The sequence below is a fragment of the Tachypleus tridentatus genome, chromosome 7 (genome assembly GCF_004210375.1).
Source record: "Tachypleus tridentatus isolate NWPU-2018 chromosome 7, ASM421037v1, whole genome shotgun sequence".
In the NCBI taxonomy this organism is placed as follows: domain Eukaryota; kingdom Metazoa; phylum Arthropoda; class Merostomata; order Xiphosura; family Limulidae; genus Tachypleus; species Tachypleus tridentatus.
This window is the reverse complement of record NC_134831.1, coordinates 47,918,727-47,937,106: the sequence shown is the minus strand read 5'-3', so window position 1 is coordinate 47,937,106 and position 18,380 is coordinate 47,918,727. Positions and strand designations below refer to the sequence as shown.

The window sequence follows — 18,380 nt, the reverse complement described above, 5'->3', positions numbered from 1 at the left end:
TGGAGTAGTGGAAGTAATTTTAAAACTTTCTCAATAGTTGATTATCATATTTCAAAACACATGAACCTACAAAATCGTCAACTAATCGATCATGGCAGGAAATGTAAGGAGTCACTTTATGCACTGTCAAGTCTTGCTTGTATTCATTTGGTCTTCTAGCAAGATGATCAAGAAAAAAGTTCTTCTCACAAACAAGATGAAGCTCGACTTGAGCAAATAGAATGCTGATTGGACTGAAGCAGTGAGGACCAAAGTATTAGCAGAATCAAAGTTCAACCTGCATGGGTGTGATAGTTCAACCTGCACGGGTGTGATAAAATACGTTTTCTATGATATCTATGAAGATATGTTTCATCCAACGTGTTTGACTGCAACTGTGAAGCATTCATAGGGTCACATCATACAGTGTGTACCTCTGGCCAGGGCATGGGACAGATGCATTTTGCAAATGGCACTATCAGTGCCAAAAAACAATTCAGGATCCTCGAAACCCAGTTAGAGCCAAGAATTTAAAATAATTTTAGTAGAACTGACCAGTGTACATTCCAGGATAACTTTGTTCTATGCAACAAGGCTAGAAAAGTTAGCAGTATAATGCACTTTTTGCAATAGACATAAAATAAAGAAGTTTAATTGTATTAAAAATAAATGTTATGGTTTATTCCTTGTTTCTGGCGAAGGAATGTTTTTATAAGAGAAGGTCAAGAAACTACTTTGTTCAGGTAACAGCCCAGCACTTGAATCTATCGAAAACTGATGGAAGGTAATGGGATACAAGTTTGAAAAAATTAAATAAAAACGCCTCGCAACTGAAGGAAGTCTTAATTTAATATGAAATCATAAGCTCACCCCTACCTATCTTCATTCTCTTGTGCACTCTGACACAACAATATGAAGCAGTTATTAGGGCTAGAGAGGGTACAACTATATATTTAAATAAGAAGCAACCTCCGTTACTACTTTTTGTTACTTTCATTACTGACATTATCTTTTAATGTAGGTTTTATTAATCTGGTTGGTGTGTTAGTTGGTTGTTTGGTGTTTACGTGGCACACAAAACAACTAGGCTATCTGCACCAAATAACCGTAAAAAGGGTAAATGTTATGAAAGGTAAAAACATAATAAACATAGCAACAATTATTATAAGACAGTCAGAATTAAATGAGGTCAATATGGTTCATACCAAAAAATAGGATGCGTGATTTTGCTTTTCTTTCAAACCCCAAAAAAAGTAAAATCTAAACAGAATGCAAAAGACTAATGACCTATAAGAAAGCTAAAACTACAGTCAAGACGGACAGTGTCACCGTCACCAATAAAACTGACAAAGTCAACGGTAAATGTTCAGTATAATAATGTTGAAAATAGTGTTAGTGCTCACGGTCGTAATGATGACACGACAGTAAAATGTGGGTTCTTGTGACTTCAGTGTCACAAAGGCCACAGATTGTTGTATCAGCACCAAGTAAAAGAAAACGATAAGTTAAAAAGCTGCGACCGATGTGTAGCTTTGTCAATCCTTGTGGAAACTAGATGGTCAAAGAGCAAGAGTAAGTTATCTGAAAAAGCTGGTGGAAACGTTCTTCACCCAAAACCAACAGCCAAGTTTTGTGAAGTCGAGCCTTGAACACAGGACCATAGATCATATTCAGAACAAGCCTGGCCATAACGACCCAAGAGCAGACAGACTTAGCTGTGATGTCGATGAATTTGTCTCCCTGAATACCAACATGGCCCGGTAACCATAAAAACTGAATACTAATAGATGGCAAAGAAAATTGGGCCAGTCAGCTCAAAATGTTAAGAAGAATAGGGTAATAAGCCGTGCAAATCAATTTTAACTGCCTGTAGACAGGTAAGAGAGTCTGTATAAATAATACAGGTAGAATACTGGTTAGCTTCTAGATGATCCAGGGCAAAAGATGGCATACAGCCGAGTCAAGACAAACCATAATACAGCACACAGAATCAGCTGATCTTGGATCATTCATATAAATAAATATGGAGAAATGTATCAAAAGATATGCAGTAAAGAAAAGACAATACTTTCCAGTATTTCAGTTGAATAAAAGAAAGGTCACATGTGGGAATGGTAACATGCCAAGAAGAAATGGTCTGAACACTGGTCTTGGAAATGCCATCCAGTGCCAAACACAATTCCATTGTGTAAACCCAGTTATGGAGGCCAAAAGGTGAAATAAATGGCCGCTTGTTACCAAATCCATGAAGTACAGGAAACACAATTCCAGGTGGGGTGCCATGGCAAAGGTCGCAGTTTAGCAGAGTACTGTAGGAAAAGTTCCCAACATTTGAGATACAGAGGCAGTTAATGAGACCAGGTGTACCAACTATAAACTGGCAAAGTATGAAATGCTTTTGTATAGAACCAGAGCCCCTGATGGTAAATAAAGTCCATCATTCTAAGTGATAAGGACCTGACCAAAACAATGAGCAAAGATCCATAATCGAGTTTTGATCTTAGGAGCACACAATAGACCTTCAGTATAGAAAACTGATCCACTCTCGAAGAGGTGGAGGAAAGGGCCTGGGGTATATCCGGAGCCCTTGTATACCTGACACGAAGCTGCTTGATGTGAAAGATAAAAGTCAGCTTGCAGTCAAAAACAAGTCCCAAGACTTCATCTCTGGAACCACAGGAAAGAATAACATTGTCACTGAACCAAAGCTTCAGATCAAGATGCAATCCTCACTGATGTCAAAGTGCTCGCAAATGGTTTTCAAAGAATAGAAAGTAAAACCGTTTGCAATGGTATAATGCACAAGGTAATGGAGGGCAATCTGAAGATGTCATGAACCTCATGTTTGACAATCGACACGAAACTCAGAAGTCGTTAATGTGTAGACTATTTGCAACAGTTGAAGGAATCTGATAAGTAATGGCATTGATATTAATACTGAAAATTATGACACTAAAGACACGTCCCTGAGAGACTTCAAGTTCCTGTGGAAATTAGCGAGAGAGTGTAGAACCAATACAGATCTGGAATCCCTTGTCATATAAAAATTCTGAATAAAAATAGGCAAATGGCTACGTAACCCGTAAGAGTAGAGGTCATACAAAATTGCATTCCTCCATGTAATGTTATAAACTTTCTTAAGATTAAAAAAAAAGACTGGATGTTCTCTTAATCAGGGAAGCCTTTCTCGATCAACGTTTCAAATCAAATCAGGTGCTATATGGCAGATCACTGTCATCTGAATCCACATTTTGTGGGCGAGAGGAGGTCGTTTGATTCCAAGAACCAGGTGAAACGAGTAATAAACAATCTCTCTAAGACTTTACACAGACAACTAGTGAAAACAATAGATCGTAGTTTTATCTTTTAATTTTAGGATCCTTCTCAGGTTTAGAAAATGGTAGTATAATATGCTGGCACCAAACATTAAGAAAGACATTACATTGCCAAATTTGATTGAAAATAACAAAAATAATGGAAAGAGAGGCAGAAGATAAATGTTACAGCAATTTATAACGAATATAATCGGGTCAAGATGATGTACAGTATGACCAACGAAGAGCTATGTTCAGCTCCACCATGGTAAACATGCAATTGTAGACAGAGAAAAATCACCTCCCAAAAGAAAAACAGCTATCATTTGGCACGAGTTGTGATGGCCAAAAAGACTGGGGAAGAGAGAAAAAAACTGGATGGATATGAAAAACTCTCTCCAAATGCATTAACAGTGTATGAGACATCAACTTCCCAGCCATAGGAGAGCAAGATTAAAAGGTTGGAAGTGTACTTTCCATTGACCTCCAAATCTTGTTCCCACAACATTGGAGCTGATGAGGCTAGAGATTTTGGAGTTGAACTTAATGCAAGATTCCTTCTGCCTTTATACCTAACATGTTGAGCGTGAACACAGACCCACTGTTGAACTATGCTAAAGGTATCCCAAGTCCATTATTTTAGCATTCCATGCCTCTTGACAGGCAGGACTCCGCCATAAACGAGAAAAGCGTAGAAAATTAGTCGATTTCTTAGGAATAGAATGAGTAGCTGCCTAGACAATACAATCAGTCACTACTTCCACGCACTTGTCTGCATGTGGCAGACAAACGACGGCAGAATTAAGTTCTGAAAGAGCAGTGAAGTAGGGTAAATCGGCTTGGTCCAAATTCCATCGTAGAATGCGGGGTAGGCGGCATCGACCATTACCAGTCTCCCTCAAGATGATGAGAAAATGATTACTGTTACGTTGATTACTCTCCAAGAAAAATAAAAATAAAATGAGTTTGAGAAGATAGAGATCTCTTTAGAAGTAAAAACCTGACTGAATACATGAAAGTAAGTAAAAGAATTATCGTTGAAGAGAGAGAGTTTACAATCATAGAGCAAATGTTCCACAGAACGACCCCTCCCAATGTCAGCACCGCCCCAGAGTGGACTGTGTCCATTAAAATCTTTCAAGAGAAAAATGCGAGATGGCAACTGATCTAAAACAATTTCAAAGTCTGATTTATTGCATGATGATAACATGACTCAAAGAGGGACGAACTGCCACAGCTTCAAGAGGCACAAATGTGGAGGGAACGTGCTGGGAGACCAGCAAAGCCACACCACCATAAATCCGACCATCACACAACCTGTCTTTTTCTATAGATAGAGAAGGTAGATCACTAGGCTCACAATAAATCTAGACTTTTTTTTCCACAAGTTAGGACACAACGTTGTGAATTAAAGGATGAATTGGATGTGCATGACCTTTAATCTGTATGGCAGTGTACGCCACTAGGTCGACATCATGAAGAAGATTATAAAACCTAAACATCGCAGACCGACCGACACCTATCTTTCTTTGTTAAAATTCAGGAAATGCGCTGATTTTTAATAACGCTCTACGATTATAAAATTGAAAAACAATTGATATATGGAACTGACACGGATATTTCCCTTTCTTGTCCATTTTATGACGTAAAAAAAATTGAAATTAACAAAATATTCCCCTCGATCTAACAGAACCTCCACGCAAAGCAGCTACCAACTCAACGATGTATTATAAAATATAGATCATGTTATAACTGTATCATAAATTAAAACATGGTAATATTTAACTGAAAAAAAGAAAACACGTTTATTTTGGCTGCTAAAACTTCACCTGTTTGAAAGCACGAGGTTGCTTTATGAAGTCCAACCACACATGGTATTCCATATTCTCGAGCTACAACTGCACCTGGAAATTAAAATAATAACCTATCAGAGAAATATAGTAAAAATCATTGGTTTTCACGAAATGTGCCTAAAAAAGTACAGCTGTAAACATTTATTTTAATTGTTTAAAACTAGCTAATTATTGAAAAACGTGTCCAGAATGTGAATTGTTAATTATAAAACAAAACTCACTTTAATCTCAAGTAGTTTAAAAATGATAAACAACTAAATGGAACAGAAAAATATCACTGTAAAATTTTGTTGTATAATCTCTCAAACACTCAGTTGATAAGATTCTTCGTTTAAATATATAAATATATGATCTATAGCAATAAGATTCTTTGTCTATATGTTACACACGACAGATGATAAGATTTCGTGTTCATATAAAAAATAAAAAAAAAGTTTATAAGATTCTTTTTTTACGTATACTTGATGAAAATCTTTTTTTATACATACACAAAACAAAACATATTTGCATAAGCGCAACAGAAAACTAAAACTCAACACAATTACGACATGGTGCTATAGTGTTATGTAAATACAGCAGGGATACAGTTATATAATACGCCAAAACTACAGGTCGTTCTGACGTTACAAACACAGGAAGGCGTGAGAACAATACACAAATATAGCAGAATGTTATGACATAACATAATCACAACAAGGTATTATTACGGGACGCACAAACATATAAAAACGTTACGACATAACACAAATAGAAAAGGGGTTATTTTCAGCACACAGATGCAACAGGGCGAGGTGGTATCTTACAGATAGAAAATTCCGTATTTTCAAAACACATAAATACAGTAGGGACATCACATAGAAAGATAAGAGCCACTATAACTTGGCATGGTGGTTAACAGAGCTGAATTACCGTGAGATATGAGACCACCTAGTTCCGTGACAACACCTGCTAAAAGTGGGAAGTACGGGCTCCATCCTATGTCGGTACTGTAAGTGATTAAAATGTCCCCTTGCTGAAAAATAAAAATACTTGTGAATAACCTGATTTTGTGTAGATAATGGCTTAAGATAATTAATTATTGCGACAAATACCCACAACAGGTATCAAAAACCTGGTTTCTAGCGGTATAAGTCCGCAGACACACCGTTGTCCTATTAGGGGGAGATTCTTCCTTCTGAACGCCGTTGTACCAAAGATTAAGTAAGCTAATTATCTTATTACTAATATATTTTTCGTTAGATGAGAAGCGGTGACACTTCTCTCTTTAAACTCAAATATCACTTGAAACGGAAGATTAATATGAACATTTCATGAGAATGAAATCAATTTTTCTGCAACCATATTTTGAGCTTTTCTTGTGTTCACTAACAATACTGTGTTTTTCTACAAAGTAACATTAAAACGTTCCGAGTTTATAAAATATAAATGAGTTTCTCGTCATCATGAGACGCATAATTTGTGATAACTGCTCAATAAGAAAACCCTAGATGATAATATCACGTGTCACTGTTTGTTTGTTTTTAAATCGTCTCCTAGCGACTGTGCATTATTAACTAATCAAATACACAACCATAACTGACAATTTAAAGGCGTAGTAAATAAATACTGAATAATGCAACATTCTGTATTATGGAATACTGGTTATAAAATTACAAAAATACTTTACTATCCTTATTGGATTTTATTAATTTTTGATTGAATTATTTATCTTGCAACATTATCTAAAGAGATATATTCAATGTAAAATAAAGCGAAAAACTAAAAAACATAACAACAAGCATGATAACCAAACTGAGACGACTGTTTATTTAAACTGTTTCTTTAAGTGAAGTGACAAACACTTACCATTCGTCATAAATTTCACACTTTATTAATGTATGCTGGTTTTAGAATTAACTTTTTGAACGATGAATCAGTTTTCTGATTAGACGTTTGAAAAATTTATACTTCAAACATAACTTAATTCCTAGACTCAGACACATTCTGTTATGAATTAGTTTTGCCAGAATCTAAGTCATTAGTTGAAAGTTTTGAAAAAAACTGTTTGTAAATGCCAAATGTTTGCTAGGTTGTTCCATTAATATTCATCCTATTTTGTTACCGACTAAATCTGTTCATAAATTTTTTGAATATTTTTCTCTTTTCAGTTAAACCAACTAAGGTTTGTGATATTTATTTTTATTTATGTTGAATGTCAGTTACAGCTCTATCACGATGATAAATGGAATCACACCACAAAACTTTCTATTTCATTCAACACAACCATACTGTATATCGAATATTCCTTAACAGCAACCATGAACAATCTTTATCAGTACAAGATTCGATAAAACTTTACTAGCAATTAGTGACGTAAACAAATATATATATATTTCTTTATACCTATTGCTGAAATGACTTAAAGCGCCAGATAACAAAATATCAATCGTCAAGCTCGCCTTTTTTAACCTTAGCTGAAGGTAAGCACTTTACGTCGAATATGGCGGAGTAAAATATAGACCACATGATTTTAGACGTCAGTAAAAAAACTCTCACCTGAGCCTCTTTCTGCATTATATTTGCTTGAACAACATGTATATGACTTAATATGTGTCTCACTTTGTGAATTTCGTTACTATGAATGTTTTTAACGTTATTATGCTGAAACTGTGGAATGATCATATGTAATTAAAAACTCACGACAGCATTATATAATAACCTTTCCATCAACCAATCAGGCCAAAAATATGGCACAAATAGCATAGAAAACTAAAACGAGGCCACGAGCTTTTCAGTGAGAACCGTGTGAATGTCCCGAATGTGACCCCAGTGTTAGTACTCTCTGTAGTTTAAAGTGGAATACCTAGTAAAATATGTGGGTAGTGCAGAAATACGTCAATTATCGTACGTAAGTGAAATAAAAGATTCAAATAGTTTAGGAATACACCGTATGTAATATTTAACTCGCCTAGCAAGTCTCATTTGTGGATTACAGTTAAAGGATGATGTAGCAAAAGTCACCACCTTAAACTTTTTAAGCCATTTTCTTAAAAGACTAACGTACCAAAACAATGCCGATAACGTCACGTTACAAGTGTTAAGAGGAAACTCCAGGCAGATGTCTACAGTTAATTGTTTGTTGTCTGAGCTGTATATTATGTTAAATGGTAATTGTCTGAACTATGTGTTACTCTGTTTGTTAGTCGTCTGAACTATGTGTTATACTTGTTAATTTTCTGTACAGTTTGTTAATTTGATAGTTTTGGACAGCTGTTTGAGATGAGCGGTAAGTTTACGAACTTACAACTGCAAAGTCCTGTGATCAAAGATACTGTAGCATTGCGCTAAAACAAAACAAGTACTAATAATATCAGAAACAATATAATTTGATATATATTAAGCTCTGTTAATATTCCATTAAATATATCATTCACATTGTAATATATCGCACCTTCTGAAAAACTTGTGTAGCTTCAGTTAGAGACGATTATAAAGTGAGAAATATAAAAGGAGAGAAAAATTCTTAGTTAGCTTAAATCAGAGATTTTAAAACAGATACTGCATTAATACATTTGTCCATGTATGATTTAGTGGGTTTGTGAAGGGGTAATTGTTTTTGAATCTCCTTAGATATTGTTGACACTGTTGTAACTCGTGAGGTTTTTCTCTGTTAACGAAATAGCATAATGAGTGGCGTGCAGGGTACACAATTGTGAAAAGGAAACATTAAAAAATCCCAGATGAAATTAAGTTCAGTTGACTCATCACAACTAATGAGATTGTTAATACAATATTTAAGCCTGCCTGTAATTGCTATGCTTACTTACCTGAAGTTAAATTTAAATAGTTTACGACGAAAATTACTCAATTTACATTAAAGTTGCGTGTTTCTTGTATGTGTATGAAATGTCGTTGGTATAATTTCTTCTTTCCCCAGTGGAGCCGACAAAAGGGCTACTCTGCACCTTACTGACACGTAATGAGCTGGAATGATATGAAAGTGGAAAAATCTTCCGATTTGCCAGTGTCCAGAGTATCGGATGAGGGGTGGAATTTCCCGAAACCAATGTAATTGAGTAACAAATGGTAAAATGTATAACAGACTGGGCTATGTATATATTTTGTATTTTAAATTTTGAATAATTCTTAAGAATAAATTCGTAGCATCGGTTCTGCATTTCATTATAAATAGAGGATTGTTGTGTGTATAACACGCATTTCATTAGATCAGATAAGTGATACTTTCAATCGTAAACTGCAATATAAAATTGCTGATCAAGCTCGAGCTCCACTCATATTCCCAGTGTTTTGTTTTGCTAGCATGGAAACCTACCTTGATGTTATTGGCTTCACTCAAAAAGTTGATAACGGTAGCAGTTCCTTTCACCACCCCTTGACTCACTGGGGTCCCTGAAACATGATATGTGACATTATACATGACACAGGGATCACAACTCTGTTACAGCACATGTCAAAACACTTTGGCATTAGAAGAATAATTTAGCTTAAATTTAGACAGTTTTACTCAAATAGGAGCAAGCTATAAGAATTAAACATAATTTTTATACTTACAACGTTTATATGTGCATATTTTTAGGTTTCAAATTTAACATTTTCTTCTAATAAATAAACCTAGATATTAGATGTTCTAAACACAAACAAATTTGAGAAGAGTAAAAATGTAATTATGTTTTAGAATTTAATTAACTGAGACAACCAAACTAATGATCATTTCTCATTCATGTTCTATACGTTATGCGATATCACGCAGTTTTGTATATAGATAACGAAGCAACTATATACTGGTTGCTATACATAATAAAAATATTTTGATATACAGTTTAATACATCAAATAATGTAACGTACTTATAGATGCTACAATACGAAAAAAAGCGAGACAAATTAAGTACATTCTACGACATATATTACCTTTCATGCAAAGGAAGGATCTGTCGGTATGTAAAGGTTCTGCTTCTTTAATGTTGACCTGAAAAAGTGTAAGCAAACACTGACAATATGACTAAACTATTCACTCTACAACTGTTTTTCTGTACTATCCAGATTCACACTTTATCTAGATAGTTTTCTCTCATTATGCGTGCAACTCAATTGAAATTGAGCAGCCGCTGAATGCAAGAAATGTTCATGGCTTATTTTAATAATTCAGATTGACAATATATTTGGAATTAAAGGTTAACAGCTATTTACTAAGCCTATTAACAAGAAACAAAAATAGCTGATAAAACTGAGCGTAATATAATTATTTTTACTAGCATAGACAATACACGTCTATCAGAGAGTATAGGAAAATACTGAAGTAAACTCACTGGCCTAGGAACGCCCTTCATAATTTCTGGAAATCTCAAGTGGTCCATTTTAGGATATAGACGTTGTCTATGAAAAGCCCTAATGGAAAAAGTTGATGAAAAATACATGTTGCCATCTGTAAAGTTTTGAGCTACAATTAAAACTTTAAAACTGAGAAAGTTAATCGCACGACTTTTTTCTAATTTTATGATATGAATATAAATTAACAATATTCACGGAACTTGTCGAAGTAAAGAACAATCTGAAGTATTTCAACCTCATTACATCTGTTGTATTCAGTGCTGATGAAGTCAACCTCTTATCCAACACGAGGGTTCATCAGGCCGTTTGAGATAGGACAGACTTATTTATAGTTACTTGTTGTGATTATATTTGTATCATCGATTATTTGGAAATATATATATTGTGAAATAAAATCAACTATTGACCTTTAATTTTCATAAATGATATTTAGTTCATTCATCATCACAATTAGATTTATGAGGTTTATTAACATAAGGTTAATTATTCATTTTAACACCAAATTATGTACTTATTTAACCTTTCAAAAACTTTACTCGTTATTTAGAAAAACTGGCCAACCGTTAAGCTAGTTCGTTGAGTTAATTTTTTTACCGTAGTTTCAATAACGTTCCAGTAGGAGCTGAACAGGTTGAACCAGTGTTTTTATATTTGCCCAATCACGATATTTCAAATAACCTTGCTAATGTTACGTCACTTACTTGGAAATAAGTTTTGGAGATCGATTCTTAAGCAGTTGTCCTATTTCGTAATGGGTGAGGAAGAAAAGAAGGCGTGGATCAGAAAGACGACCTTCGCTAACCATCACTTCACCAAGATATACATATGCTTTGCGAAAGGCGTCCACGAATTTAATCAGGAGAGACTGGAGATTTAACGTACGTTATTGAAGACGCTACATACTTCTGTACAAATGTGTTTAGTAGAGACTAGAGATTAAATGTACACTACTGAATTCACTACATACTACTCTACAAATGTTTTTGGTAGAGGAAGGATATTAAATGCACACTGTTGAAGTCACTACATACTACTGTACATATATGTTTAGTAGAGATAGGAGATAAAATGTACACTACTGAAGTCATCACAATACATTACATTTATTTATATACTTTAATATACAAAAAAGTCATACATTTATTTAACTTCATACTGGAGTTGCTTCCTGTCAACACAAATCTTTAAACTGAATTTTTTTCAATATAAAAATTCGATTTACATTACATTTATCAAAAGAATTACCCAGGAAACAATCTTCTAGCTTCAGAACATAGTTAGATAAACAGAAATAGTAAGTGTGAAAACATCGACTAGAATAGCAGCGCCCACTGTAATCATTCCTGTACTCAACAAATCTTAATGTATCTTTGTTGTACAGAAATTGCAAAAACGTACTTTAAATGTTCTTGTGTTTTGTTCATATGTATTTGTTGTTAGCTGATAAAACGTTCAAAATGTGGAAAGTGATTCACATAAACTTTCAGTTTACTGTTTCATGTGGTACTGTTTTTCGTATTTAATGACAGCATGTGACACTTCTAGATCTAAAGAAAACTGTACAAGTCTTCATTTATCTAAACAAATTGACATAAGATAAAAAGTATATGGCACGTAAAGATATTAAGATTATAAGAAAGTTTATATGGCTTCATGAATATTCAGTAAAAAGACTATTCTTCTTCAAATCGTGCTTTGACCCGTAAAAAATCCCTGCATGTGGACTGTGTATACGTTTGTTTGTTTGTTTGAAGTTAAGCACAAAGCAACACAATGGGTTACCTGTGGTCTGCCCACAAGGAACATCAAAACCTGGTTTCTAGAATTGCAATTTCGCATACATACTGCTGTATCATTGAAGTCATGCATGTAAAGACTTTTCTTCTATCTATAAAATTTCCTTAATGTTCCCAGTGTTCTGGTCAGATTGTAGTACGATAACACTGAGTTAGACTTTTCAGAACAACAAATATATATCTTTGTGAGCTGTACGTGATCTGCTTTTTTCACTCACAACAACCAATTTATTTTCATATGAGCGTCTAAAGAGCACGTGATATTGATTTATTCATCCAAATAATTCTTGAGAAAAACCTTTTTTTCAGAATACATCTTTTTCTAACATCACCACAAGTTTGAATAGTGGTTAAAAAAAAAAAGAGAAAGTCTTGTTAAACTGGTTTTAGATATTTCTACTTTTGTCAGAAACAGGAAATGTTGATCAAGGGCTAATCAAAGACCAAAACCACACTTGTAGTTATGGTGAATTCTAGACTAGTTACATGACGACATGTCTCTAGATTACACCTATGTAAGCTGGTACACTTTGACGAAAATGGTGGTGAATTCAGGTCTATGTGTATGATAACATCTTTCTAGGTTAGAACATAGTCTAAGCTGTCATACATAGTGGTGAATTGCAGTCTACGGCGTCGACATTCATAGCTAAAATTTTCTACCAGGTTATTATTATTATAGTAGTGATTCTATTGTTTCACATGCTCTTTATAATCGCTAAGTATCTTTCATTGGCATTAAGATGCAGTTCGTATTAATAAGTGGTTTCTTCCAATGCAAAAAGAGCAAATTTATTGACTTTAAAATAGCAAACAAAATTTATATACGTGCCCTCAAGAATTAAATATATTTTAATGCCTTCAAATAAATTATTGTTTGAAAATTCAATTTTTTTATTACCGATATACAAAATTACGTATAAATTGTGAAAAAAACTTCGCTTGGATGTCAAGAATATCCTAAAGCTTTTGGATTATTATACTTCATAAAACGTTAATTAAACTACCTTAATAGTAGCATTGCTTTTGAAAACAAAACACTGAAACTTTGAAAACCTTTTACTGACGGAGGGATTCTTAAAGTGGAATAAAAAATTCTCTCAAGCAATTCATTTTAGAATTTTATAAATGTTAAGTTGCTCGGCGAATCGTAGAACTTTTGACTTTACATGCACCATCAAACTGCTGTATTAACTGAAGAACGGAGATCCTATGAAAATGACAAAATTACTTGTTTGGTTTGTAATAAGAATCCATGGCCTTTTCTGATCATTGGAGCAGCATGAGACAAGTTTTGTTCATTAACAGTAATCTGGTGTTCTTCTGTTGCGTTTCCTCCATCCAACTTTCAAAATTCGTTAAAATGATTTTTGAAAACTAATGCCATGGACTATAAAACATTTTTCATGAATGCTTAACACAAGTGGCTGGTGAGCAACGTTGACTTTTGTTTTCAAGTTTCTTGAGAAATATTTTATATCTCTCCAACAGATTTGCACATCTTCAGACTCATTCATTTTGATAGACACGCTTAGCAGAACTATAATTAGATTTGTACGGTTGATGGCAGTTGTGACATCTCAAATAAATGTCCTTCATTGCTGAATGAAATCTTTTCACCGACTTGGCCTGTGAATAGCTAGGTTACTAATTAGCTAGTCTATGAGTCCAAATATATTTCTAAAATAAAACAGGAGTCCATAATAGGCAAAAGCTACGACTGAATGCAGGTTTTTGTCACAAGTGCATTTCACAACTACATGGAAGTTACTGGAATTGAAAAGGAATTTGGAATGAAACAATTGTAGCGAGAAGCAAATACGCCTTTGTTTGATGAGAGGCTAGGTTGTGAGAGCTGAATACCATAAATCGTTTGAAACCCCACATATCATGGAAGAGATTATTCTAAAAACTTGGTTTTATAAATAAAATGAAATATAGTCCTAACACTGCTTTCATTTCTACATAAATACAATAATCATCATCAAATTTAATATCTATATATTATTTGCTTTCATTATATGAAAATTATAACAAAAATTAAATTCGTCTATTTAAAATTAATAACTGAGATTAAAAATGAAGAATTAAACTTTAATTAAGTAGTTAGAAATTCAGGAGACTTTTAAGAAAGGTCAAAGTTTGACGATTGTGACTAACAATAAATTAAATTAACATTTCTGTTGAGGCACTTCCCGTTTCTTTAACAATTTTGTAAAATAACTCTTTATGTTTGAATGTAAGTGTTCATGTCTTATTGTTATAGACGAAACATTGTAAAGAAATAAATCCATTATTCCACAAAAAGCTGCTTTGAAACTTATTACATATTATTTCTCGGCTACATCACAAAATTAATTTACCTTGGATCCTTCCCTGCCAGCAACAGCTAATCTCACTCTCGGTAGCAAGAATTTGAGGAAAAGCCTATATAAAAAGTTATATATATATACATATACACGCATACAAATACACTAATAAAAGCCTATATGTGTAAAGGATTTTGAATAAAGTTTAACCAACTGACATAATAATATAATTCCAGAATAACTTGTACTTATTTGTAGTTAAGCACAAAGCTATACAATGGACTATCGCTGTTGGTGCGAACAACGGGTATCGAAGCTGTGTAATTGGTTTTATAATCCAGCATCTAACCGCTAAGCCACTGGGAGGAGAGAGTTATGTTGAATTTTCTTTACTACCAACGCTACCCAGTCTTTTATTTATTAACACCTCAAATGTTTTAGTTCTAAAATTTTGTAATTTTTATGTAATAGGTTAAAAAATCCTGAAGTATTTCAATATGCAAGCACAGATAAAAGAAATGTTAACTGCTTTTTAGAAAAGTAAAAACATCCTTATATGTAATTATAATTTATTGTCGAGTAGAAACATGCATCTAGCATAATTGTTATTTTCAGACATAGAAGTTCCTGTTACTCCAGCATTCGGCTCTGATCAAAGAGAAACAGTCAAACAGTGTTTTCAATCCTAATGTAGTTAATACTGGTGCTACGAAAATTTTTGTTCCGTAACATCTACACAAAAGCTAAGTATGCCTACCTTCTATTATCATTTCGATGAAAAATATTTAAGGGAATGCAACATCACCCCGAATATTTTAGTGTATCCTGGGTCCTAAACTGCGGAGATCGAAGTTCTATTAACTATATCAGGGCGCTAATTCTCCATGTTTGTGAAGATTTGTCATACGTTCACTTACTTACCTTTGCTTTGATGATAACGGACAATGAAGTTTTGATATTGCTTCTTCAATATTAACCTCTTTCTTCTTTTCATTCACTGACAGATTTCCTACCATCCCCTAAAAAGATCGTATTTTATGAAGAAGAAAGACAAGTTAACCTAGAATGTTAATTTTGAATAAGGTTATATATATACAAATATTATGAATGATTATGTAGACACAACATAAATGTTTAACTCCTTAATCTTGAAAATAAATTATAGCTTTTAGTGATATTATAAAAAAACAACATGTTTACATATGTTTAAATTGTAACAGATTTTACTATCGTAAACCAATTAAAATATATATTATATTCATTACAACAAGCTATGTTATATGAAGTAATAAAATGTTCATACATTTTAGATGTAATACAGACTGTGAACTTAGTGGTCTTGGTTAAAATGACCGCAGACTCCTAGAGTTTCACATTTGATAAGATATATAGCCATAATATAGCTTTAGTATATGGGGTATTATTAAGTTATCATCAATAACAACATATATCAAAGGAACAAGTTGTAAGTAAAATATTATAATGAAACCACAACCTATACCCCAATATTTTTCATATAACCTTGCAGTGTGCTATATTGCAAGGTTATATTAAAAATATAAACGATTAGGTCGCTGATATTTTTAATTTGATGACTAGTAATTCTCTTGATTTGTAATACTTGTAGTGTTCATCAAGAATTACAAATATCACAGTAGACTTACAATGTTTCTTGTTTTATGAGAAATTATTGTATTTGTTGTATGGTGTGTTATCATAAATTCAAGGATATTTACAATGCCCTTGGTTCGACACTAAATCCAAGTATTTCAGTAAATAACTCTTGTGTTGTCATAGACGCTAGGATATTTACAATGTCCTTGGTGTGATACTAACTCTCCGTACCAAATGTTTATTGTACTACCATAGATTTGTACATTGAATAAGAAGTCACTCTCGTTCCATACTGTTGTTTGTGTTCCACAAACCACAAGAGACCGGAAATATTATCCCCGCATTTACATATATTTTGTCGAGTTACCATAAATTACGAAAGATTTACTACTTTATGGTATAATTAGAAAAAAACCTGTATTTCTACGATGTTTTTGTTACCTCAATTCACACTAGACGGACAATGCTACTGGTACGATGAGAAAAATTACTATATTTTCAAAATTTCCCGTTTATAAAATTTCTGGTATTTTAAAATTCAATTAATTAAAATTTAAGGCAATACTCTTCATGTAGTAAGAAATTATTAAATTATTTCTCATACCAGTTGCTAGTCCTAAAACATTTGTAGTAGTTTTCAAGCTCTTCCGTTGAATTTTCCTTATTCTATCATTTTAACACACGGAGTTCAAGTTGTGTTTTCTTGCAGGCATTACGTGTTAGGACGATAAATACTAGTCTATTTGAAAAACTTATTCGTGGTCAGACAAACTCACGTAGACGTAACTTCATATAATAAAACTCCACTTAAAATATAGTTATGATATTTGTAATAGGTACAGAGTATGAAACAGTTCTAAGTGTTCTGTGTATGATATGGCTTTACTAGATGATAAAAAAAATTCACAGAAAGTGGAAATAAAACCCGTAGTACAAACAAAAACTAAAATGTATCTATATTAATCTTTGAAACGAACCAAAGCTAAATTATTGAAAAGTAAAGTAAATATGAAGTAGTAATGAAGACAAACTTAACAGATTTATGGAGAAACGTCTGAAAGCGTGTCCACAAAGTGATAAGCATATGTTTTTGAACGAAATGCGAATGGGTATTTTAAACCTAAATAAGTCGAGAAATTTAGTTGCAGCTGTATTTAATGCAATGCTTATTTTGTTTAGGTAATTACGTGTGATTTAAGTGTCGTTTGTTGGAAATAGTTTGTAAATAAAAAACTACAGTTTAAATCGAAATCAGTCGTCACGTGATGACAAGGACGTTGTGTTATCGTGTACGACACTTCTTGCGTTGTAAAGTTTGACTACGCTAAAGCTAGTTAAGGTTATTCTCAAAGGAAAAGCCAATTTGGAATATGGACTTATCAAATAAAGGTCTTTCTAATGATATGAAATTTTTGGCGTTTGGTCGAAACATTTGCTAGAAGCGTTCGGAGAGACAAACGCAAAAGTATTATTTATATACACAATTAGTCATCATATGTTTAACTGTTTTGTTTTTAGATGAAATTCGTGGACATTGGACGAGATTACAAACTTATTAACTTTCTAATATCGTTGTTTCAATATTAGAAAGTAAAGTCTGGATTTTTACTTAGAAATTTTTCCTAAGGTTTTGATGATGTTATTTCTCCCTGAGATGAAAATTAACACATAATACTATTAGGTTAAGGAATAATTCGTGAGCGTTTTTAAATAATTTCATTCAAGCATTACATGCAAGACTATACAATACTTCAATGCATGAACACATTACACCCAAAACATTTATTATGATACGTTATTTCATGTAATACCTAGGTATATAGTATGCATTGTTTTAAACGAAATTGCCAGAAATTAAATGCGAAAAGCAGATGGTGTCGAAAATGCTCGATTTTGTCCACTTGACATTCCATTTAATGAGCTGAAAATGAAAGCAAAAATTAAAAACATATGAAAATCAAACACACCATCTATTAGAGCAAAAAATTATCTACCAAATGACATGAAATATTTTGCGAAAGCGTTTCATTTATGAATATATTTTTTTAACTTGAAAAAACGCTCACGAATTATTCCTCAACCCAATATTACACTATGTAGCAAAAGTTTTACTTTTTCTTGTTTTTAGGCAGAAAGTGTTATTTCTCAATTGCTTATGCCTAAAGTAAATGGAAAAGACCTATTTT

General features: G+C 33.1%; 1 protein-coding gene across 1 annotated transcript in view; it reads right to left on the bottom strand.

Moving 5' to 3' along the window:
- The window catches only part of LOC143255599 (rifampicin phosphotransferase-like), a 109,641-nt gene that overhangs the window by 9,744 nt on the left and 81,517 nt on the right, over positions 1-18,380 (bottom strand). Inside the window, exons 32-39 of the mRNA XM_076511482.1 lie at positions 15,502-15,599; positions 14,635-14,698; positions 11,177-11,340; positions 10,454-10,532; positions 10,056-10,113; positions 9,459-9,535; positions 6,056-6,158; positions 5,123-5,197 (exon numbers count right to left, since the gene is read on the bottom strand). Coding sequence (XP_076367597.1) covers positions 5,123-5,197; positions 6,056-6,158; positions 9,459-9,535; positions 10,056-10,113; positions 10,454-10,532; positions 11,177-11,340; positions 14,635-14,698; positions 15,502-15,599 — 718 coding nt within the window. The remainder of the gene's footprint in view (positions 1-5,122; positions 5,198-6,055; positions 6,159-9,458; positions 9,536-10,055; positions 10,114-10,453; positions 10,533-11,176; positions 11,341-14,634; positions 14,699-15,501; positions 15,600-18,380) is intronic.